Here is a 26017-nt window from a genome sequence, read left to right as displayed (position 1 = left end):
GGGCATGAGCTCCCTACCTTCGAGGAAGTGGTGCGGAAGGCCCAGATTTTTTAGGCTGAGTGGGACGGTTCTCAGTCTGATCGCGGTCAGAGGAGAGACCGGAAGAGGCGAGCTCCTTCCGGTGATATCGGCAGGTCGACCACGGCGAGAGGCCCACAGTCGCCCACCTTCCGAGCACTAGCGGCACCCCGGCACCTCGGCACCACCTCCAAGACAGTTCACCGGCACTTGTTTTAGGTGCGGTGCGGCAGCAGCTTCCACAAACCTTCCACCCCTTCTGCTCACGAGAAATTACGAGATCTCCCAACCGACGACGGGATCGAAAAGATCAGAGCAAAGCTCATGGATCATCTACGGACGGCGGCCGACCGGATCAGGTACAAGGTGCCGGAAGATGGAGAGGAGGAATCGACGTCGGCGGCAGCGGCAGCGGCAGCGGCGTCGGCATCGGCGCTCCGGCCGTGGAATCTGAGGACGAGGAGGGCGGCTTGCAAGGCTCCAGTGGAGATCGGCAGCCGCAGTGGAGGTTCTACTTTCAATATCTGCATGCATTGCACGTGTGTTGTTTGATTCTGGTGCATCGCATTCTTTTGTGGCCGAGAGTTTTTGCCGATCGACTGGTTTGCCATTGGAGTCTGCTCGTGAGGGGTTGACTGTATCAACTCCCTTGGGGAAGACTGCAGTGTTGGGCCGATTTTGCTCATCTTGCCCCGTTCTGGTTGGGGATATCTTTTTGCCTGCCGATCTATTTGCTTTGCCTATGTCCGAGTTCGATGTCATCCTGGGCATGGATTGGCTTGCCGAGTACCACGCCATATTGGATTGTTCCGCGAGGACAGTCACGTTTTGTATACCTGGCTTGCCGCAGTTCCAGTTCATTGCTGAGCCCAGAGGAGAGTCGTTGTCTTGTTTGATGTCTTGTGCCTTAGAGGAGCCCATAGCGGTGAGCGTCGACCAGTTGCCTGTGGTTTGCGATTTTCCCGATGTGTTTCAGGAGATTCCGGGATTACCGCCTCGTCGACTCACCGAGTTTCAGATTGATCTCGTGCCCGGTACTGTGCCTATTTCAAAGGCCCCATATCGTATGGCACCATTGGAGTTGCGGGAACTGCAGAAGCAGTTGGACGAGTTGCGCGAGTTAGGCTTTATCCGTCCGAGCAGTTCGCCGTGGGGAGCGCCGGTACTCTTCGTGAAGAAGAAGGATGGCTCGTTGAGGCTCTGCGTAGATTACCGCGAGCTCAACAAGGTCACGATCAAGAACAAGTACCCGCTCCCGAGGATTGATGATTTGTTTGATTACCGCAGGTGCACAGTTCTTTTCGAAGATTGACTTGCGTTACGGTTTCATCCGATTCGGGTCCGAGAGGAGGACATTACGAAGATGGCCTTCTAGACATGCTATGGTCACTTCGAGTTTTTGGGTTGACCAATGCGCCCGGCGATGTTCATGCGATTGATGAACGAGGTCTTCCGTCCGTATCTCGATCGGTTTGTTGTAGTCTTCATCGACGACATTATGATCTATTCGAGGACTCGTGAGGAGCACGAGCGGCATTTGGAGGTTACGTTGCAGACCCTCCGCGCCAGCTGTATGTAAAGCCGGAGAAGTGCGAGTTTTGGCAGAGGAGGTGAAGTTCCTCGGTCACATGGTGACGAGGGAGGGTATCGCAGTGGACCCCTCGAAGGTTGAGGCGGTGCGTCAGTGGGCCAATCCACGATCGCGTCCGAGATCCGCAGTTTCCTTGGTTTAGCGGGCTACTACCGGCGTTTTATTGAGGGCTTCTCTCGTATTGCAGCCCCGTTGACTAGGTTGACTCGGAAGGGCGCAGAGTTTATTTGGAGTGACGCCTGCGAGCGAGCATTTATGGAGTTAAAGGACCGTCTGACGTCCGCTCCTGTCCTCACTCTTCCCTCTGGGAGTGACGGATTTATTGTATTCACCGATGCCTCGCATATTGGTTTGGGTGCTGTCCTGATGCAGCACGGCAGGCCTGTAGCCTTCGCGTCTCGTCAGCTCAAGGTCCATGAGCTGAACTACCCCACGCATGATTTAGAGTTGGCTGCAGTTGTCTTCGCACTGAAGGTGTGGAGACACTATCTCTATGGGGTTAGGTTCGAGCTCTTTTCTGACCACAAGAGCTTGAAGTACCTCTTCTCGCAGTCTGAGTTAAACATGAGGCAGAGGCGCTGGATGGAGCTCCTGAAGGACTATGATTTCGATCTCCAGTACCACCCGGGTAAGGCGAACGTGGTGGCGGATGCCCTCAGCCGTCAGCCACGAGGCCTGGTGGCGCATATGATGATTCAGGAGTGGCGGATGCTCGAGGATATAGCAGAGTACGACTTTGAGTTTGGCTTGCAGTCTTCTATTGTGCAGTTATCGAGCCTGTCGATTCAACCCTCTCTTGTCGCAAGGGTGATCGAGGCTCAGCAGGCAGACGAGTCGTTACAGGATTACCGAGCAGAGGCAGCATCTGAGAGTCAGACAGATTGGCAGATTGGTACAGATGGTGGACTTCGCTTCAGAGGCCGATTATGTGTCCCGGATATTCCTGAGCTACGCCGAGATCTTATGACCGAGGCACATCGATCGCGGTTTTCTATCCATCCTGGCTCGACGAAGATGTACCATGACATGAGGCGACAGTATTTTTGGGCAGGGATGAAGCGCCAGATCGCCAGCTTTGTGGCCGAGTGTGACACGTGCCAGCGTGTCAAGGCCGATCATCAGAGACCCCCTGGTCTATTGCAGCCGTTGAGTGTCCCGATGTGGAAGTGGGAGCACGTGTCGACAGATTTCATTATGGGCTTGCCGAGGACTCAGCGCGGTCATGACGCCATCTGGGTTGTCGTTGATCGTCTGACGAAGTCGGCACATTTTATTGCGATACGTGCGACTTGGCCTTTGGACCGGCTTGCGAGATTATTCATTGAGGATATTGTGAGACTGCATGGCGTTCCAGTCTCGATCGTTTCTGACCGAGACCCGAGGTTCACGTCTCAGTTTTGGGGGAGCTTTCAGAGAGCGATGGACACTGATTTATAGCTCAGCAACGCGTATCACCCGTAGACCGATGGCCAGACCGAGAGGGTCAACCAGATCCTTGAGGATATGCTTCGGGCCTGCGCGATTGATTTCGGAGGTAGCTGGGATGAGCATCTGCGATTGGCTGAGTTCGCATACAATAACAGCTATCAGGCGACCATCGGCATGGCTCCTTTCGAGGCACTATATGGCAGACCATGCAGATCACCGAGTTGTTGGACCGAGGTGGGAGAGCGTCGTCTCTTAGGTCCCGAGCTTGTGCAGGAGACGTCAGAGGCTATTGATATCATCAGGCAGAGGATGCGCACAGCTCAGAGCCGGCAGAAGAGTTTTGCTGATCGTCGGCGTCGTCCCTTGGAGTTTGATGTAGGGGACCATGTGTATCTCAAGGTCTCGCCCATGAAGGGCGTAGTTCGATTTGGAGCGAAGGGCAAGCTTGCCCCGAGATTCATAGGACCTTTTGAGATCACTGGGCGCGTTGGCGCCGTGGCCTATCGGCTTGCCTTGCCATCTCAGTTGTCTGGCGTCCACAACATTTTTCATGTCTCCATGTTGAGGAAGTGTGGGTCAGACATCGTTCCTGTTATCGATTGGCAGCCGTTAGAGGTTCGTGAGGACGCTTCCTATATTGAGCAGCCAGTCCGTATCCTTGATCAGAAGGAGTAGGTCCTCCGAACCAAGGTCATTCCATTGGTGAAAGTTCAGTGGGGTTACCATTCTATTGAGGAGGCTTCTTGGGAGCGCGAGGCCAAGATTTGAGAGCACTATCCTCATCTCTTTGATGATTGATTATGTGTTGTATTTTGTATGTTATCTCTGATGTTATAAGATGATGAGTATGTTTCTTCTCCCTCTTGAGTTCTGCTTAGTTGTGATGATTGTGTAAATTTCGAGGACGAAATTTCTATTAGGAGAGGAGAGTTGTAAGCCCCGTATCTGACTGCATCTTGTTCCATAGGCTTCGCGGTCTTCCTGGTCGAATTCGGCAACCTTCGACCCTTAACCGGTATTTGCGCGAGACCTGGATTCTCGTGTCGCCCGAGTCGACTCAAACCAGGGCTTGTACCTTAGCGACGCGCGTCGCCCGCCCGATGCGGCGACTCGCGCCGATGCAATGCTCGGTTGGGAGATGTGGGCGGCGTTCGGTGCGAGGAAACGCGGCGCGAATTCCGAGGGAATCTCTACAAGGTGTCACATCAATCAATCAATCCCATCAATCCCATCATGTCAAGTACACATCAACTTTCACCCTTTCCCAAGCAACCCCCAAATACACAAACCCATACCTCTCTTACACCTTTTGCCAAAAAAGTCAAAAAGCCTCTTACACACACATCCCTCTCTCTCCCATCCATCACTCCATCACCCATCACTCCCTCTCTCTCTCCCTTTACAACTCTCTCTCTCCTTCTTTTTTTCAAATCCAATCCAAGCAAGAGCTCCTCACGTCCAAGCATTTTCCATGGAGAGAAAAATGCATTTGTGAGGCCCACCTTTCCTACCCCTTCATCTCTCATCTCAACCATCCATTTCTCATCTTCCTCCATCAAAGAGAAGCACAAGGAGCTAAGGAAGCCAAGGGAGCAAGAAGATCAAGTGGTGGGTGCCTTGATAGGGTAGATTTTGATATTTTTAAGATGGGCCAAGTGAGGCCGACCGATCAATGGTTTGGATCTCACTTTGGACCCTAAGATGTGGCCGATGGCCCACTTGGATCATCATGATCATTCCATGATGGGGCCATTCTCCATGGACCCCATCATGATGTTTATTTCTTTGCATGCTTAGGGTCATCTAGACCGTCTAATTTAGTGGAGAAGGGATCTCCACCGTTGGATTTAATTTTAATGGGCCCACATGTAATGGGACCCACTTGATGTATGATTTAGTGCAAGGGAGGGCCCATAGTGCCGGGGTCCCTCCATCACGCGGGCCTCACTCTCTATCTCTCTCCCTTTTATTTTTATTTATTATTATTTTTTTATGTTAATGAGGTTATGTGGCCCACTTGAATGGACCCCACCATGAGGTAGGTATTTTATCCAACTATTTATAAGTGGGGCCCACTTTGCATGTATTGTACCACACCATCCATCAGTGGTGGCCCACATGAGGAGGCCCACTTGGTTCGGCATACAGTCCAGCGTCCAGGGACGCTGGGCGTTATTTTTTTTGGAAAACACAAGTACCTTGTTTCCAAGCCAAGGAGGGTGGTCCCCTTGTGTAGGCTCCATCTTGATGTAGGCATTTAATCCACGCCGTCCATTCCCTTTCAAAGCTTGTTTTAGGCGTTGAGCCAAAAGATGGGACTGATGAGATTTTCAGGTGGGCCATAACATGGCAAACAGTGGGTTTACCATTGAAATATGCCCAATATCGGGCTTATTTTGTTTGTCTGGAGCCATGGAAGGCTATTGGACGGAGTGGATCGCCTAGATATGGACCCCTCCTACGAAAACCACTGAAAAACCAAAAAAAAATAAAATCAAGCACACAGCAGCTGCTGCTGCTGTGTCAGGCGGTAGCAGGCGCTGCCTGCGCCAGCGTCCGGGCCCCACCTTAATGTTTATCTCCCATCTAATCGGTGCATAGGGTGGGCCACCCCATGACATGGGCCCACCCCAAAAATCAGCTTGATCCAAGACTCAGGTGGTCCACACCGTAGGAAACAGTTGGATTGGACTTCTACCTTTGAAATCCCCTTGAGGTCCACAGAAGTTTTGGATCAGGGTGAAATTTCTTTTCACCCTTCACCTAGGCCCATGTGGCCTTATCAACGGGTTGGATGGCATATCAACATTACGGTGGGCCCCACATGGAGCCCACATAGATGTATGTGTTTCATTACCACCGTCCGCCTGGACGGTGGACGTGGAGCCCACTGTGATATGTGGAGCCCACTGTGTGGGTGGGTGCACGTGTGTGTGGGCGCGTGTGTGTTGGTGTGTATATATATTTATATATATAATATTATATGTTATATGTATATATACAATATTATATTATATATAATATTATATGTTACATATATATATGTATATATATTATATTATATATAATTTATTGATGGTGGGAGGCCCATTTCAGTTCACTTGTGGGCCATGGTTGAGGCCCACTTTGATGTATATGCAAGGCCCACTTTGATATATATATAAGGCCCATTTAATGCATTAGGGGCCCATGGGTCGAGGCCCATTAAGACGTAATGGGGCCAATGGGTTGAGGCCCACTTGATGTATATATGGGGCCCAATTGGTGTGGCCCATTTGATACTCATAAGGTCCATGAGATTAGGCCCATTTAATGCATTCTAAGGCCCACGGGTTATGGCCCATTGCAATGCACATAGGGCCCATTGGTGCGGCCCAATGATGTGGCCCACTTGATGAATATAAGGCCCATATGATATGGGCCATTTGACGTATTTAAGGCACAATGGGATGTACCTAAGGTCCATTGCAATGTACGATCCCAACATGATTTATGTAATGATGTTTACGTCAGGGCTATGCCTTGGGAGTAATGGTGGTTTGACGTTCACATTGCAAGTATAGTGTGGTTAAATGTCCGCATTATGACTTTCCCTAGGGCCCATTGTTAGGCTCGTACGTCTGATGTGTAGGCCGTCTAGGCCCATCTTTGTTATGTACATCATCCATCCCATATAACATGTTTAGTTCCATGATTCATGATCATATGTATCATACGTATGCTTGATATGAGAAATGACTGATCATAGCATATGCCTTCGGGCGGATTGCTTATGGCCCGTATAGGGGTGTTGCCCTACATGAGCGCACGATACGCGTAGGATTGCTGTATGACTGGATAGTGTGATTCATGCATTTGCATTGTGTGATATGGTTACTGTACGCCCTAGCGACATCAGGGCCATAGCCTCCACAGACGTATCGTGGTTGGCAGGATTGGATACCGAAAATATTGTTCTACATGGGGTGCGATAGATATCCCTGGGTGAAAGTCCCTAAACCCTTATGGTACCAGGAGGTTGCTCCAACGTCTACACCGAGTGGGTGCATGAGCGCTGAGTGCCGATTACCAGACGGTTGCGCTTTCCACTGTGTCATGGTCGGTTGGAAGGGGGTGCGGCCTTACCCGCCCGAGAGTAGGGGGCAATGCTAGGCTGAGTCTGACCAGCTCGAGGAATGGGTCCGCTATTGACGAGCCGAGCCCGATATTGGCAGGCGGATAGCGAGGTCTTTTCCACTCACCTTATTGCGCGCGATGGGGCGGCAATCTGGCTTGGAGTGTACTAGACCCCTGTGATATTCCAGATTTTGAGCTATATCGATATGTGGATTTAGATGAGGATTTGTATGCTTGAGTTGCATTTCGCATTGCATGGCCTTGGTATGGCCGACATCATTCTTTGCACCGCATGGCCTTGGTACGGCTAATGGGATTCTTGGCATTCATCAGCATGTTTCGCATTACTCTGATACTGCATAACTACATTACCACCTTGAGCATACATTTTCACCACCCTCTAAGCTTTCTATAAGCTTATGCACGACCGTTGCGTGCAGGTGACGTGGGATCGCAGCAGCGCTGAGGCTTGGGCGCGTAGCAGATCTTTTTGGAGCTTTTGGTCTATTACCATTGTATTTCCCTTATTGCTCATTGTACTTGTAAAGTTTTTGATCATAGTGAAAATGTGATGGAGTTTTTGGTTGTTGTTTGTGGGTTATGCCCTTGGTTATGCTGATTACAAATTAAACTGGTGTTGAAAATCCTCCTTGTAGCATCCCAGGATTGGAACCTGGCGAATGGGCACTGGGAGCCGAGAATGGGGTTCTACGGAGGCTGTCGGCGCCGGATTCGGCGATCGAGAATTTTGTGAGCCCGGTTTCCGAGTTTGGGGCGTGACAGTGATTTATGCATTTTATCCACTCCGTCCATCCATTTTACTATATCCAAAGCTCAGGTGGACCACATCACAAGAAACATTGTGAATTGAACTCTACCGTTGAAAACTTCTTGGGGGCCACAGAAGTTTTGGATCAAGCTGATAAGTGTGTTTTCCCTTCACCCATGTCCATGTGATCTTAGAAAAAAAGGTTAGATGACAAATAAAGAACCTAGGAAGGTTTGGACGATGGAAATCATTATTTCCCCTGTTTCAGGTGTGGTCCACTTGAGGTTTAAATATGCTTCAATTTTAAGCTCAACCTCTATTATGAGCTAAAAAAAGGATGAATGGCATGGATAAATTACAGATATTCACGGTGGGCCCAACAGAGTTTACTTGGTATGATAAAAGATTTGATTAAGCCGGTGACCTTAAAACCAGCCAATTAGTTGGTGTCAAAGCTCCGTGGACCCCACCATACAAGATGCATATGTTTTTTCCATGCTGGCACTCCATTTTTTGCAGTTCATTTTAGTGCATGAGCCCAAAATATGAGACAAATTCAAATCTTCATGTGGACCACACTACAAGAAATAGTGGGGGCGGCCATGTGTTGAAACCTTCTTCGAGCTCACCATAAAGTTTATTTGCCATCTAACTTGTTCATAAGGTCAGATAAGACCTGTATAATGGGAAAATATAAACACCATTGGCCATGAGGAGTTTTTGAAGGTAAGAATTCAATCCCACAATTCCTATGGTGTGGTGCACTTGAGCTTTATATCTGCCATGCTCATGCCCTAAAATAAGCTAGAAAAATGAATGAACGGCGTGGATAAAAGACATACATCATGGTGGGGACCATAGGGCTTTGACATCAGCTACTTAGCTAGATCAGAAATGGGCCCGCCTAGCTTTGGGTTTGGTTTGGGCTAATCTTTGTGGCTTGTTAGTTGGATGCGATGTCATGCCCCAAACTCGGAAACCGAGCTCATAAAATTTTCGATCGCCGAATCTGGTACCAACAGCCTTCGTAGTACTTCATTCTCAGCTCCTAGCGTCCTTACACCAAATTCCGATCATAGGATCCTACAAGGAGGATTTTCCAATGTACATTTAACTCATAATAAGCATAACTACAACTATACCCAAATCACATAGGCAACATCATCATCACATATTCACAAATATAAACATTTGAATACAATGCTGAAAGGGAAATACATATATCAAAATTAAAGCTCCAAAAGTCGGTTATATGCTCCAAGCTCCACGCTGCTGCAACCTAATTCCACCTGCACGCATTTATTGTGCATAAGCTTATAGAAAACTCAGAGGGTGGTGTAAGTGTGTGAGCAGTATATGCGTGCTCAGAATGTAATATCAGAGTAAACAGAAATACTGGTAAGTCTACGAATCATACAATATCAGAATAAACAGAAATACTAACAAGTCCATAAATACCATCAACTTCATCCAGGATATACGATGAAAAGACATAGCAAGCTAATGTCATATACTGAGAAAGTAATGTAAATAGGCTATATAATGCGGAAACATAATAAACCAGGTATCAGATATCGAGGATGCAATATAATATGCAATTCGGAAGAGCTACGAATGCCATCAGGCTCATCTGCGTCATATAAAATGCAGAAACATAGCAACCCAAAATGCCATATGCTGAGAATGTAATGCAATATGTAATATGTGATGCGAATGAAATGACCAAGCTGCAGTGTGAAGTCGGGTTAATAGTACGTGGTATCGCAGGCTATGGGGCCTATCACAAAGGACTTCTATCCAAAACAGTCTCATACCAAATTTGGATAGATAGATTGTGGTAAGTTCTTGACCTCAGGTTTGTCGCGGGCCCCAACCGAAATCCTGGCCTTTGCGAAAGTATACATAACAATTAGTTGCGCACCACCAGCCCGAGTGGATAGTGAATGAATGAATATTATGCAACTCTTGCTCAACAAATCAGTATTATACATCTCTGGGATCATCACCGGGGTCTAGTTACACCACCTGCCGCCTCATCAAGCGCATAACTGGCTAAGTGGAAGAGACCTTACTATCCAACTGCCAATATCGGGCCTGGCTCGTTGATAGCAGACTCATTCCTCAAGATGGTCAGACTCAGCCTAGCATTGCCTACTCCCTTAGGTAGGTAAGGTCACACCCCCTCCCAACCGACCACGACATAGTGGGAGATGCAGCCTACTGGTATACAACCCTCATGCGCTCATATATATCCACTCGATCTCGACGTTAGGGCATCCTCTGGTACCAAGAGGGTTTAGGGATTTTCATCTAGGGTCATCTATGGCAGCCCGATGCTAATAACATATTTTTGGTGTCCCATCTGGCCATCCACGATATGCTTTTGGAGGCTACGACCTTGATGTCGCTAGGGCGTATAGTAATCACAACACACAATGCAAGATACATGAGTCATGTAGTCCAATCATGCATCAATCCTGCGCATATATACCGTACACTCATGTGGGATAACTCCACCTATCAGGGAGTCCCATAAACCACCGACACTATGACATATGCAATGGTCAATCATATCTCATAACAAACATGCAGATGATGCGTATGGGCATGTATCATGATGCTATGCTGTCACATACTCATAGTCAGTATCAATAACCGACACCGATAATCATCATCGACAATCGGTCTCAATAATCGGCATCGACAATCAACCTCAACAATGTGGACATTTAACCAACATTGCCCCCAGTGAGTGACCCACATAGAGCCTAACATATAGTGGACCCATGACCTCACATAAGGGCCTAATATAAAACACCATGGGCCTCACTCAAGAGCTTAGTACACATCACGATGGGCATTTCACATGGGCCCTACATACATCACAATGGGCTTCATCGCCTGGCCCTCGAATGCAACACAATGGGCCTTATCACATAGGCCTCATATACATCACATTGGGCCTTAAATATGGACTGAATACACATCACAACAGGCCTTAAATACAGGCCGCAAATACATCACATTGGGTCTCGTCAATCAGCCTCGGCCTCGACAGTCGGAATCAGCCTCGACAATCGGAATTGGCCTCAACAATTAGAATCGACCTCGACAATCGGCCTCAATAATTAGAATCGGCCTCGGCAATCGGCCTCGACAATCAAAATCGACCTCGACAATCAGAATTGGCCTCAACAATCGGCCTCGACAGTTGGAATCGGCCTCTCGACAATCGGTCTCAACAATCGGAATTGACCTCGATAAATAATCGGCCTCGACATTCGGAATTGACCTCGATAATCGGCCTCAATAATCGGAATCGGGCTCGACAATCGGCCTCGATAATCAGAATCAACCTCGACATTCAGAATCGGCCTTGACAATTAGCCTTGACAATCGGAATCGGCCTTGATAATTAGCCTCAACAATCGGAATCGGCCTCGATAATCGGAATTGACCTTAATAATCGGAATCGGCCTTGATAATCAAAATCGGCCTCGACAATCGGAATCGATAATCAACCTCGATAATCGGCCTAATAAAGGGCCTAAGGAAAGGTCACAATGTAGACATTTAACCCTCATTGCCCATCAATGTGGACATTTAACAAACATTGCTCTCAAGAAGTGGTTCACATAGGGCCGAACATATAGTGGGCCCATGGCCTCACACAAGGGCCTAACACACATCGCGATGGGTCACATTCATGGGCCTCTCATACATCAGGTGGCCGCATCATATGGGCCACACATACATCACAATGGGCCTCTAGCACAGGCCTACTATACATCACAAGGGCCACATCCCATGGGTCTCAAATATATCACAATGGGCCTCTACCCATGGGCTCCAAATACATCACAACAGGCCTTAACCTGTGAGCCCCAAATACATCACAATGGACCTCAACAAGGGTCTCATATATCACATTGGACTTTATCAAATGGGCCCCAAGTACATCACATCGGGCCTCACCAAATAGGCCCCAAGTACATCACATCGGCCCTCACCAAATGGGCCGCAAATACCTCACATCTGCCTCACCAAATGGTTCCCAAATACATCACATCGGGCCCTTCCAAATGGGCCCCAAATACATCAAATAGGCCATATCAAATGAGCCACTCCAGCTACACCATTCATCCATCTATAGAGATCATTTTAGAGCGTTACCCAGGCAAATGAATTGTATCAAAAGATCATATGGACCATACCACAAATAACAGTGGTGTTAGTGATTCCCACTGTTAAAGTTAAGAGGGCCCACCATAGTATTTATTTCCCATCCAGTCTGTTCATAAAGTCGTAAGGACCTAAACAAAGAGAAAAAAAATGAATATCATATGGGTTCAAAACTTCTATAACCAAAGGGTTTTAATGGTAGACGTTCAATTCCACTGTTTTCTACAGTGTGGTCCGCACGATACTTAAATTTGTCTTATTTTTCTTCCTAAGCCTTATGACTGGCTCACCAAATGGATGGACAATTTGGATGAACCACATCCATCAGCGGTGGGTCCCACCCGCCCAGCATGCTGGACGCTGTGGCAAAACCCATACGTTACGGTGGCCCCACATAAATGGATGGATAGTGCAGATATGGTCCACCTAACGGGCTGGTAACCTCAAAGCAGGTGGGTCCCCACGTGGAGCCCACCACTTACTATATCCTATCATTCATACACACACACACACATTACAACAGGGTTTGGTCTAGCGTCCAGGCCCTGGACGGCCTAGATGCGGACGTAAAGCACGGTGGGACCCCACCATCCTTAATGGATACTTTATATAGGGTGGGGCCCACAAAGCACGACCACCAGTCAATCCATGATCAGGTGGGTCTCACTTAGGGCAAAAAAAAAAGGCCTACAAAGACCTCTGTTGAAAACGAGGTATCTTTCACCCAGCCTACCACTTGAGCTATGGATCAGGGTACTCCAGTGGGTGGGATTCCTATTGTCCTAACAGTGGATGGTATGGATCATCACCTACAATATGGTGGGCCACACCTTTTGATGGATGGAGTAGATATAACACATATTAGTGGGGCTCACTCCATCATAAGGGGAGGAGAGAGAGAGAGAGAGAGAGAGAGAGAGAGAAACATGAAGGGGAGGGACCCCGCCACTAATGGGCCCTTCCTTATACAATGCATACATTAAGTGGGTCCCACAACAAGTGGGCCGTAGAACAAGATTCAACGGTCGATCACCAACCTCAATATCCCTTCTTCCTTCTTCCATCACCGCGTTCTATAGCTCTAAGGAATGTGATCCAACGGTTGAGATGAGGCTTGGAGGTTGGAGATGTGAGGTAGGAAGGTGGGCCACATTACGTTCTCATCTCCTTAGAAGCCATGGACGTCCACTCTCCCTTAGTTGCTTGGGGGGGGGGGGGAGAGAGAGAGAGAGAGAGAGAGAGAGAGAGAGAGAGAGAGGAGTGATGGATGAAAAGAGGTGGATGGAGTGGGTGTTGTAAGAAATGGGGATGGGAAGGCATGGGTTGGGTTAAAATTTATGTAAAGGAGGTATGGGTGAGAGAGAGAGAGTTAACTTGTAAGGGGGTGAGGTGGCATGGGATATGGGTGATGTACTTGAGATAAAGTGTGTACTTGATTGATTGATTGATGGGACATGTTGTAGAGATTTTCTTAGAATTTGCAACATGCCATGTTTCTTCCGAATGAACGTGTGCCCACATCTTCTGACCCGGGTATTACCTCGGCGTCCGAAATGTGGCATCGGAACCACGGCTACGGCACGGTTGCAAAGATACAATCTCAAGTCGAGTCGACTCCGATATGCAGGACTTGACTCAGGATCACGCACAAATGCTGATAACAGATTGCAGGTCACCGAAAATCGACCGGGAGGACCGCGGAAGCTTACGGAACGGTACAGACTAGGATACGAGCCTTACATGCGGGCTTGAGGGTTATGCATGGCCTAACATGACTAGCTTGGCATTGGTGACTGAGATTCGGAGTTCCTAGATTGAGCCTGACTTGGGTCATGCAAGGCATGGATCTTGATTCATGGGATAGACTTGAACATGATATAGGCTAGCCCATTTTAGATGCCAGCACATGGGCTGCTCGAACCATGGTTTTAACTTTTAAGACTTGGATGAGCCTGATGAGATTCGTCCGAGTCAGCTCGAACTTAGTCCAACTTGATCCGTTAAGCCAGGCCTGGTCCAAGTTTGATTCAGGTCGAGCAAGAAATGACATGGGTTAATGGTTCATCGGGTGCTGGACTTGGACAAGTTATAGGTTGGCCCATTTGCGATGCTAGCTTATGGGCTAGGCTTGACCAATGGTTTAAGATTTCACCAAGTCTGATGCAACATGTCAGAGTTAACTCAAATTTGGTCAAACATGATCTAACTATATGGATTTCTTAAAGGGAGGCCTCCCAGTACCATGTGGTTTTGTGTTGCTCGCCAAGTCAAATCTAAGTTCTGGTCAACGCATTGATTCCAGATTAACCGTAGTATATTGAATGGATGCCTTTAATTTATTTAGAAATAAGGGACATTGATTGATTGATAATCATACTCGATCAATCGAACATCTTTAAAATTAGATAAATTGCCCTTTGGACGTTTTGGACTATGCTTGATTGATCGAATCATCAAGTCGATCAATCAATAGTAATTCGAAAAATATCCCAAACTTTATAAAATGTTTTTGGTATGTTCAATTGATCAAACATGCATCCTTGATTGATAGAGGATTGCTCAATCAATGTCGATCGATTGGCGGTGCACACGAAACTGCATAAGTGCGCGATTTATTTTTAATTTCAATTGTGATAGTATATATATAAGGTGTAATCAGAATTAGAGTATTCTAAGTGAATGTTAAGATGTTCATGAGGGTTATATAGAGCAAAAAGTAGGATTTTGGGTGATTCGAAGGGAGTTCTCATCGTTGTAAGTTCTATATCTCTTGTAATATCATTTTGTAGTGGATTGCTTCTCGCTTTGTACCATAGTTTTTGCTGGAGAGGGCTTTTCCACATAAAATTTGTGTCTTCTTAGCATGTTTTTGTTTACGTTTGATTATCTTGGTTGATTGTATTCGAATTTGTTTCCACAATATTCCCTCCGGATGCACTTTCTCCTGCTATTGTTGCTCGCTGACGGGAACATCTAATACATTTCTATCACATTAGATTCACCAACCCCGCCACCTCATGTACTGAAATGATTGTTGAACCCTAATTCAGGTCTTTTGGGGCATTTACACAAGTACATAGCTAAAGGGCTAGACCTGGACATGCTTCACTAAGCCATTTACTGCTCTGGTTCATAGGCCAGATCACTTGAGCTCATGACCTCATCGTTGAAACATAGGTTGTATGCCATTGATCTATGGGTTCAAACCCATTGAGTTAGTTAATAAATAGGGTTCTCCTATCACGAATGTTCCCTGTACTGAAAATACGGCAAGGGAAAGTGGGAATGGGCAGAGTCTCCATCGATGCACGTTCTTTAATCGAGCTGCATTCCTGGGCATGGGTCCAACCATACACTAATCTGACCAGGAATTTAGCCCAGATTTGGCCCAATAGGTATATGAAAAGCTCAAGCTCAGCCCAAATCAAAGTTTCAAAGCCCACAAAAGTAAGTCAGGCCCAAAACAACTTGGACAATATGGGTTGTTGGTGCTATTTCTTTCACCTCTTTCATGCATGCCAGGCCCAACTTGGACAACATGGGCTGTTAGAACTACTTTTTTTTTCTTCTTCTTTTTTTTTTCCTGTTTTTGGCATGCGTGTGTGCACACCTTCTAAATCAATAGGCAAAGCCATTGATGAATACTTTATAAGATTATAATGGTTTTTTTTGGAATAGGTTATATAAAATTTTGTGAGGATTCGGTGTCTTAGTACCTAATATTCTCCTTTCTGATAAGTATTTCCTCATATTATATTTATAATACAATCACCATATGTTTAATACAAGATACAAAAAGAAAGAAAAAGAAAAAGAAAAAAAAAAAACCCCATCTTCCCCTAGATTCAACACTAAACAAGATATATCTAGAGCTTTTAAAGAAAAATATCAAGCACTTCTATTTTATGTCGGAATCTTCTTCAATGTAACTACTAATCTAATCTTAGTAGTTATTGAGGTAAGATGAACCCTCACCTAACAATAGGGGCCTATTTTGTCTCTGTCGGTGAATCCCAACTTCCATATATAAGTCTCTAATTGCGTGCATTTCTATGACAACATCTCTCATCTTCATTCGTTCCTTTGGTGATTCTGCAGAACATGATACACCAACGCTGACCAATGAAACCAAGCAATCATGCATTCTATTTCTCAAACTATTATGATTTTCACTGTCTTGAATAGCTTCAGTATCTTCAAAGAGAAATCTTGGATCTATAATCTCCATTACTTGTTCTGGAAAAGCCGACTTTGCAAAGTGATGAAGGCCTTGATTGTCCTTAAACATGTCATCAGTTGGTCGCTTTCCAGTGATCATCTCGAGTAGAAGGATTCCATAACTGTATACATCTCCATGTGTAGATGCCTTACCGCCCATCCCATACTCTACGATTTACAAATATCACATATTTGAATGTTAGGCATCTATTTAAAGAAAGATAGAAATAGTGGTTAGATATTGAGAGGGAGAAGGGAATATTTCATTTAAATAATTAACATTTCTGCTTTTTCCAAAATTTAGAATATCTGAGAATAAGGAATTCTACTAAACATATATATTTCTTCAATCTTTGTAGTATGAGCGTATGGTTTGTCATAACAAATAGTCCTAAGAAAATATCATATAAATAGATTTTAAAAAATCCACTGTTTTCACACACATAAACAAACAGTGTATCACGGCTAGAGAAATAATCTATTAACAATTGTTGGTACCTTATTATAGTGTGAATCCATGTGGGGTCCAATCAACCCAAAATTTAACCATCGTGTACCCTTGGATATAAGAGGGTCTACCAAGAATTGTTGAGGCCCATCAAATCACCTCGACCAGATGATCACCACCATTCACAAAAGTGCATGTTGTCAATCACATGCTCACCCGCACACATATACACCTTTACACACGTGTCATGGGTCCAAAATCCGAACAGTCCATGTGATGCAGCACCCCATCAAACCCCTAAGGACCAATTTTCACCCTGATTCAAACCTTTGGTGGGCCATAGCAAAGAGAGATATAAATCAAGAGAGGAAACTATTTTCTTTTGCTATAGCCCACCAAAATTTTGGATCATGGTAAAAGTTGTGCGTTGGGGGTTTTCATTGGGCGTTACATGACATGGACCATTTGGATTTTGGGCTGACATCAAGCACACAAAGAGAAATTTAACAAGATAATCATGATTGTACAAACATATTCAATCATAAAGCAATTCAAATTTAAGTGGGGAAAAAATTACCACACGAAGTAATAATGCACTATAAAAAATGAAGTTACAAGAGATGAAATCTTGGCAATCAAAGCTCTAAGAAAAAATGCTCGAACTTTTTTTCTTAAAAATCCTCTCAAACCCTTAAGCATGTTTAAAGAACCCTAATTTATACCCTAATTTTAATTACACCTTGTATATATACTACCGCAATTGAAGTAGGAAACAAATCGCACACCTAAGCAATTTTGTGCACCTCTTTGATGGGACCTTCGATGACATCACCAACCATCTATAATCAGTCGATGACATCGAAGAATCCTCAATACCATCGAGTAGCAACCTTTAAAACTATCCAACAATCAACAAGAATTTTTCTAAAATTTTCCAATAAGATCCAACATATGTTATTGGCATCAACAAACTCTATTACAAAGAAATTTAGGACATTATATATATATATATATCAAGAGGTGTTGTTTTCCATGGTTTCATTAAACGTAAAAATATCCATCGATTTAGATTATTTTATGCATATCGTTATTAACAAGCTTCGCCATAATATTATTATATGGAAATTACCAATCATTTTGCAAGATGAATGAATTAAAAAAATGGATTGAAAACTCTACCTGGAGGAATATACCCAATCGATCCCTTAATCCCAGATGTGGTAGTTTGATGTTGGGAGAAACCTTCTGCAGCTTCAGAGAGGAACCTTGTTAAACCAAAGTCACCCACGTGGGCAACCATATCATCATCGAGAAGAACATTGCTTGGTTTTAGGTCTCGATGAACAATTGTTATTTTGGAATGATGATGAAGATAATCTAATGCCGAAGCCACATCAACGGCTATATTTAGCCTCTGGGTAAGATTCAAACTCCTCAATTGAGGTTGTTCATCTACATTTGGATGCAACCACTTCTCCAGACTACCATTATGCATGTACTCAAACACTAGCGCTTTGAAATCATTGCCATTAAAGTCAGTGCTCGAGCAAACCGTTAAGATCTTGACAAGATTTCGATGCCGGATGTTTCTTAATGCTTCGCATTCAGCGGCAAAACTCTTAAAAGCTCCTTGCTGTAGGAGGTTGAGTACCTTCACTGCAACAAGTGTTTCCAAGCATTCTAGAAGTCCTTTATATACAGAACCGAAACTTCCCGCACCAATTAAATTAGCTGAAGAAAACCCATCTGTTGCTTGAAGGAGATCTGCATAAGAAACTTGTAACCACTGATTCTCTGGGGAAGATGGAGAAGAAGCTTTCTTTGGAGAATTTCTTCTCCAATAAAGCGCTGCAATGATACACGACAGGAGAAACGAAGATAAAACCACAGTAATGACTGTGACTTTTACTCTGGGAGCAAGAGGCTTTCCTCGTTTCTTAGAAGCTTGCTTAGGGCACCCTGGCAATTGTAGTTCTGGTATACCTCCACAGAGTTTGCTATTTCCTTCAACTGAAATTGCACTGCCATTTCTAAAGATTCCTCCTTTGGGCACTTCACCCTCGAAATTATTAAACGACAGATTCAAATACTGTAAGAAATGAAATTCTTCGAAATACTTTGGAATCTGCCCAGACAAGTTATTGCGCGAAAGATCAAGCTCTTTGATACCTTTTAAATTCTTTAGAGACTCTGGAATGGTTCCTTGAAACAAGTTGCCATGCATATAAAGCAACTCCATGCTTTGACACTTTCCCAACATATCTGGAATTTCACCTGATAGTTTGTTCTCTGAGACGTCAATTTCCTGAATGTTTAACAAGTTATCGACTTCCAGCAGGAGAGACCCAGTGAATGAATTACGAGACAGGTCGATTAGAGCTGCGCGGACTTGTTTGAGTATGGTGCCATTGAGTTTATTTTGAGAAATGGAAAAATCTTCCATAAATCCCAAATTTCCAAAACTAGATGGTATGCTTCCATGGAAATCATTTCCATCCAGGTAGAGAAAACTTAATCGAGTGATGTTGCCAATTGAAGGTGGGATTTGCCCTGAAAATTTATTTCTACGGAAACTCAAGGCTTGCAACTTGTTAAGCTTCCCAATAGCATCTGGAAGAGTACCCTTCATGGAGTTCCCTCTCAGATCCAGAGCATACAAGTTGATGAGATTGTCGATTTCCTTGGGAATGATTCCAAATATCTTGTTTTTTCCTAAAAGCAGAAAATTTAGCTGCGTCGAGAGATTAGCAATGGAGCCGGGCAACTCACCAGAGAGATTATTAAAATAAGTAGATATGGCTTTTAAATTGGTGCAGTTGGTCAGTGAAGTAAGGAAGCTCAGGTCATCACCTTCCCTGCTTCCAAGCTGATTTTTCTCGATATTGAAACGGTAGAGACCCGAAAGACTTCCTAGATTCAAAGGCACACGTCCACTAAAACTGTTGGAGCTAAAATCAGCTAATCCGAGACTTGAAGCATTGGACAATGAATTTGGCAGCGTTCCCGTGAATTGGTTTACATCTACATAAAGCTGTTGCAGGTGTGGAAACACAAGGCCTAGGTTGGAGGGAATGCTTCCATGTAGCCGGTTAACTGACACGCTAAACACTTGGATGGATGAGAGATTATAAATCGATGGTGGAATCGTACCTGATAACTGATTTTGACCTATTTGAAAAAAGATAATGCGTGCCAATTGACCAAGCTGGTTTGGAATTTGCCCATCAAAATTGTTATTTGCTAGATTAAGAATCGTGAGAGACGAAAGGTTCCCCAGTGAAGGTGGGACGCTTCCTCTCATATCATTGAAAGCGACAGAAAGGAAAATGAGCTTTGACAAAGAACCAAGCTCAGCGGGAAGTTCTCCGACGAGCTGATTCCGCGTGAGGCTAATGGCTACGAGTTCTGAGCAGTGGCTCAGATTGGATGGAATTTCTCCTTGGAGTGGATTTTCATCCAGTTGGAGAATCTGAAGCCGGAACAAACGGCCGATCTCTCGAGGGATTTCGCCTTGGAATTTGTTGGTGGAGAGAAAGATTCTTCTCAGGAAAGAGAGATTTCCAATGTGAGGCGATAAGTGGCCCGCCAAGCTGTGGCCCGTGAGCTTCAAGATCGTGACCCTTTGATGATGGCGGTGACTGCACGTGACTCCCTCCCATTCGCAGAAATGTAGAGAATGATTCCATGAGCTTAAGACTCCAAGAGGATCATTAGAAATACCATCTTTGAATGCGATCAATGCGAGTCGATCGGTCTCATTTTTCAACGAAAATACAGAGGGTGAACAGGAGTTGATGGACGAGAGAAGGATTGCATGGAAGAGTATAAACGACCAAAATACCTTGAGATTCAAATGTGGGAAATCCATTATCTGAATAGGAGATGGGATGATGAAGAATAGAAAAACAGGAATGCAGTGATGAGTTGTACTCACCTACAATATTTGTAGCTCTTGGAGCTCATTGAGTGCGGATCCTCTGTTTCGTGGAAACAGCGAGCGTCTGAATCCAGCTTTATTAGTGGGACACGTCACTGTAAGTTCCACGTCATCAGTTTTTTTTTAAAAAATATATTAAAAAATTATATTTTATGGAAAACCTAACGGCATCCTGGTGGTTTGTGGTCTGTGCTCTGTGGGATCTACCATGATGTATGTGTTTCATCCATGCCATCCATCTATTTTTCTAGATCATTTTATAGTGTTACAAAAAATTAGGTATATTACAATCTCAATTGGACCACATTAGGGGAAACAGTGTTGAATGAACGTGGACCATTAAAAACTTTTGGGAAAAATAATTTTTTCAGATTAAGCTAATCTTTGTTTATTTTTCTTTTTTCCCTTCATCTGTCTGTATGACCTAATCAATAGATTGGATGTCAAATAAACAGTACAGTGGGCCTTAGGAGGATTTTAATGGTGGATATCCAATTACTATTATTTTCTTATGGTGTTATGGTGTGGTCCACCTGATATTTATATCCCTCTCATTTTTGGTTTCAAGACTCAAAAGTATCTGCAAAAATTGATGAACAGAATGTATGAAACACATACATCATGTTGGGGCCACACAGCACCTACCATGAGCACGGACGGAGTAGCCAATCCGTTTCCGCTATACACGGGACGCTAAGCTCCTGCGAAATGATTCTGGATGGGGCCCACTGCAATGTTTGTGATAAATCCAACCTGTTCATCCGTTTTTAGATATCATTTTAGGACATTATACCAAAACTAAGGTGTATACAAAACTCAAATGGGCCACACGAGAGGAAACAATGGGGATTTAGTGACCACCGTTGAAATAATTATATAGCCACAAAAGTTTTGTATGGGTCTAATTTTTTGGTGTTTTCACTTCATCCCATTAAAAATGACCTTATAAACGGTTTGGATAGCATATAAACATCAAGACGCCTAGGATTTCAACAGTAGGAATTTCTTTCTCCACTGTTTCATCTAGTATGGCCCAGTTGAGTTTTCGATCATCCTAAATTTTAGTTACATGTCTTAAAATGATCTCTAAAAATAGATGAATGGATTGGATTTCTTATAAACATCACTATGGACCCCACCTTACATCCCAGTGATGTAACTTCCTGCAAAAGGCTTTCCCCATTGAATCCGCATCTGTTAGACGGCTTACATTGGAAACGGATTGGCTACTCATTTGCCACTCGGTGCTATGTGGGCCCACTATGATGTATGTCTTTCATCCATATCATCTGGGTCTTTGTTTTTTCTCTTCATCTGGGTCTTTATGACCAAATCAAAACTCAAGTGGACCACATTACATGAAACATTGTTGAATGAATGTCAACCATTAAAATTTTTGGGGGCCATAAAAGTTTTGGATCAAGCCGATCTTTGTTTTTTCCATTCATCTGGGTGTGTATGACCTAATCAACATGTAGGATGTCAAATAAACGGTTCAGTGAGCCTTAGGAGGACTTTAATGATGGATATCCAATCACCATGGTTTTCCTATGGTGTGGTCCATATGAGATTTATATCCCTCTCATTTTTGGGATTAAGCCATAAAATTATATGTAAAAATAGATTAACGGAATGGATGGAACACATACATCATAGTGGAGCCCACAGAGCACCAACCACCACCACCACTAGGTGGTGGTAGGGGGAGTAGCCAATCCGCTTCCGTTTCCAGCTGGATTCAGTGCACACGTTGAGTAGTGAGACTCGCTACTGAAGTGATGTCACCTATTTATGTGGGTCCCACTATGATGTTTGTTTTGTATCCACATCGTTCATCCATTTAGAGAGATCATTTTAGGGCATGAACCAAAGAATGAATCAGATCCAAAACTCGAGTGGACCCCACTAGAGAAAACAGTGGAGAGAGTCACGCCCACCATTAAAAACTTCTAAGGCTATAAAAGTTTTGATCAAGCTGATATTTGTGTTTCTGCTTCTTAAATGTTTGTTTTAACTTATGAACTGGTTGGATCTCAAATAAAAATCATGATGGACCTTAGGAAGGCTTCAACGGTGGGTGTCACCTCTCTGTTTTCTGGGGTAGGGTCCACTCCAGTGTTGGATCTGCCTCATTCTTTTGATCATGCCCTAAAATGATCTCTCCAAATTGATGGATAGTGTGGATACAGCACATACATCATGGTGGGCCCCACAGAACTTGGTGGCGTCACTTCAGTAGCGAGTCTAGCTACTTATCGTGTCGGTAGCTAATCCGCTTCTAATTTCTTTCTTCTAAAATTTAATTAGGCCATGTTATCTTATGCCAATTTTATAAGATGTGTAATCATTTAGGCCTAAATCGAAAAAAACAAAAAAGGTTAATATGAGATTTATGTGAGCCACACCAAAGAAAATACTTGAAAGAGAGACATCCACCCTTGATATTTATAGGACCCACCATGATAATTATATAAAATAGGCACATTAGTTTACTAATAAAACCCTTGTCTAATGGAACCCTATCACTTTGTCAAATGAACCCGTCACTTTATCTATTGAAACCCTGTCATTTTATTTGACAAGCCGCTACTTTATCTAGTGAAATCTTGTCACTTTACATAATAACATTGTCACTTTGTTTAATAGAACCAAGTAACTTAATTTATTTGAAAACTCATCATTTTATCAAACGAAACTCTATCAATCTATCTAGCAACCCCATCACTTTATCTAGTGGAACATTGTCACTTTTTATAATGGAACCCCATTCTTTGACCAATAATCACGTCTTTAACACCTCGGTTCCCAAAACCTAAGTACACCACTCGTTTTTCAAAAACCCGAGTGAACACCAACATGCCCATCATCTGTGTCTCCTATACACTGAATATGGTTTGATGGCGTTAATGGCTATCCTAGTGAGGTACATCCCCCAAGATTTACCAAATATCAAGAAAATTAAGCATAGTTTTCAGGAACAATATATAATGAATAGTTTTCATGGCAATAAGATAATTCAATCTAGGCCTTAAATCATATGGGGCCACCGACAATATAAACCATCCATTGTCGATAATTTTTTGTTAGTCATTAGACAAAGTGACAGGGTTTATTGGACAAAGTGACGGGGTTATTGGACGAAGTAACAGAGTTATACTAAACAAGGTGACGAGGCTGCTCTACAAAGCAACATGATTCCACTAAACAAAGTAATAAAGTTAAACGAGACAAAGTAAATAGGGTTCCATTAGACAAAGTTACAGATTATTGAAAAAAGTGATGGGTTGCCAGACAAAGTGACCTGGTTCCACTATACTAAGTGACGAGGCTAGAAGATAAAGTGACTAGGTTCCACTTGACAAAGTGATGAGGTTGCTGGACAAAGTGTCGAGGTTGTTGGACGAAGTGACGAGGTTCACTAAACAAAGTGATTTGGTTACTAGACAATGTGATGAAGTTCTACTACACAAAGAGACTATGTAGTAGGACAAAGTGACAAAGTTCTACTGTATCAAGTGAGGGAATTCTACTAGACAGAAAGCGACGAGGTTGTTAGACAAAGTGACGGAATTTCAACAGATAAAATGAAAGGAGTGTTAGACAAAGTGACAAGGTTCTAATAGCAAAGTGACATGATTATTGGACAAAGTAACGGGGTTCCATTAGACAAAGTGACGATGTTCCATTAGATAAAATGATGGGGTTGCCAGACAAATTGATAGAATTTTGCTTGACAAAATGACGAGTTTTCAAATAAAGTGACTTGGTTCCACTAGACAAAGTGACGATGTTATTGTGCAAAGTGACATGATTTTACTAGACAAAGTAACGGCTTGTCAGATAAAATGACGGGGTTTCAATAGACAAAGTGACAAGTTCATTTGACAAAGTGATAGGGTTTCATTAGACAAAATGATGGGGTTCCATTAGATAAACAAGTGTGTCCATTTTATATAATCATCATGGTGGATCTAATATATTTCAAGGGTAGATGTCTCTCTTCCAAATATTTTCTTTAGTGTGGTTCACATGAATCTTGTGTTAACCTAATTTTTTTTTGGATTCAGGCCTAAATGATTACGCATTTAATTATTAGAATGAATTTTGCATACACATCATGGTGAGCCCTCACCAAAAATTCAATCCCCCATATTTCTCCAATTGTAAAGAAAGTTATATATATATATATATATATATATATATATATATATATTGTATGGGGCATGACTCTTGATTTTTCTGGGGGCCACTGCGGTGTTTATGTATTATCTATTATAACCATTGGTTATTAAGTTTCATATTGAGCCTAAAGATACACACTAAAAGAAATAGCTGGGAGAGAGATGTCTAACCTTTATTTTAAAGGGTCAAATATTATACTTATATTAAAATCCACTTCAACAACTATATTATTATATTAATAATAAAAAGCATTTTGCCAAAAATCATACCGATACATGAATCACTTGGGCCAGGCTAATGGAAACAATTTGGAAGGTGAGGATTGTCTATACACTGTTTACAATCATGTGGTCAACCTGAATTATAGATAGAACTAATTTTTTCGGCTTGTGGCCTAAAACGGGCTGACACTCCTTGTGGTCTAAGTTGATTTTTCAGAAAACATCACAGTATAACCCACCTGAGCCACTGACTATTTGCTCATACAAGTGGTTATAACAAATGGGACACTAGTAACATATACCACCAACTGCAGTACTGTGTGTTATTGGAAAAGCTCAAAAGGTCCACCATGATGCATGATTTTATCCACGCCGTCTATCCATTTTTATAGATCATTGTAGTTCATGAGCACAAAATTGAGGAAGATCCAAATCTCAGGTGGACCACACCACAAGAAACATGGATTATTAGAAGATTAAAAACTTATTGGGGTGACAAAAGTTTTGGATTAAGCTGATATTTGTATTTTCTCTTCATCCATGTCTTTGTGACGTTATCAGTTCATCCATGTCTTTGTGATGTTATCAGTTAGTTGGATGGAAAATAAACATTGCATTGGGCTCTACGAAGTTTATAATGGTATGTGTTCCATCACTACTTTTCATATGGTGTGGTCTAGTTGAGATATCGATCTATCTATTTTTAAACTTGCCCTGATGTAAGTGGACAAAATAGATAAACAGTGTAGATAAAAAAATCAACTATCACAGTTAGAGGTGGGCATCGAGTCGATTTGGATCGAGTTAGGGCTGACTCGACTCGATTCGGTTTTGAAATACGCCTGACCCGAACTTGACCTGACTCGGTACCGAGTCCAACATGCCTAACCCGATCCTAGTCTGGGTC

At 43.5% G+C, this 26017-nt stretch overlaps 1 protein-coding gene across 1 annotated transcript; it reads right to left on the bottom strand.

Moving 5' to 3' along the window:
* Positions 1-347: 347 nt before the first annotated feature.
* On the bottom strand, positions 348-20638 carry LOC131235999 (probable LRR receptor-like serine/threonine-protein kinase At3g47570). Its single transcript, XM_058233094.1, has 3 exons — positions 17950-20638; positions 16225-16490; positions 348-542 (listed from the first exon to the last, which is right to left on the bottom strand). Exons 1-3 carry the CDS (start codon positions 20636-20638, stop codon positions 348-350), a joined length of 3150 nt encoding a protein of 1049 aa, XP_058089077.1.
* Between the last annotated feature and the right edge of the window lie 5379 nt (positions 20639-26017).

Source organism: Magnolia sinica, unplaced genomic scaffold, assembly GCF_029962835.1.
Source record: "Magnolia sinica isolate HGM2019 unplaced genomic scaffold, MsV1 ctg107, whole genome shotgun sequence".
Taxonomy (NCBI): domain Eukaryota; kingdom Viridiplantae; phylum Streptophyta; class Magnoliopsida; order Magnoliales; family Magnoliaceae; genus Magnolia; species Magnolia sinica.
This window is presented reverse-complemented; position numbering and strand designations above follow the sequence as displayed.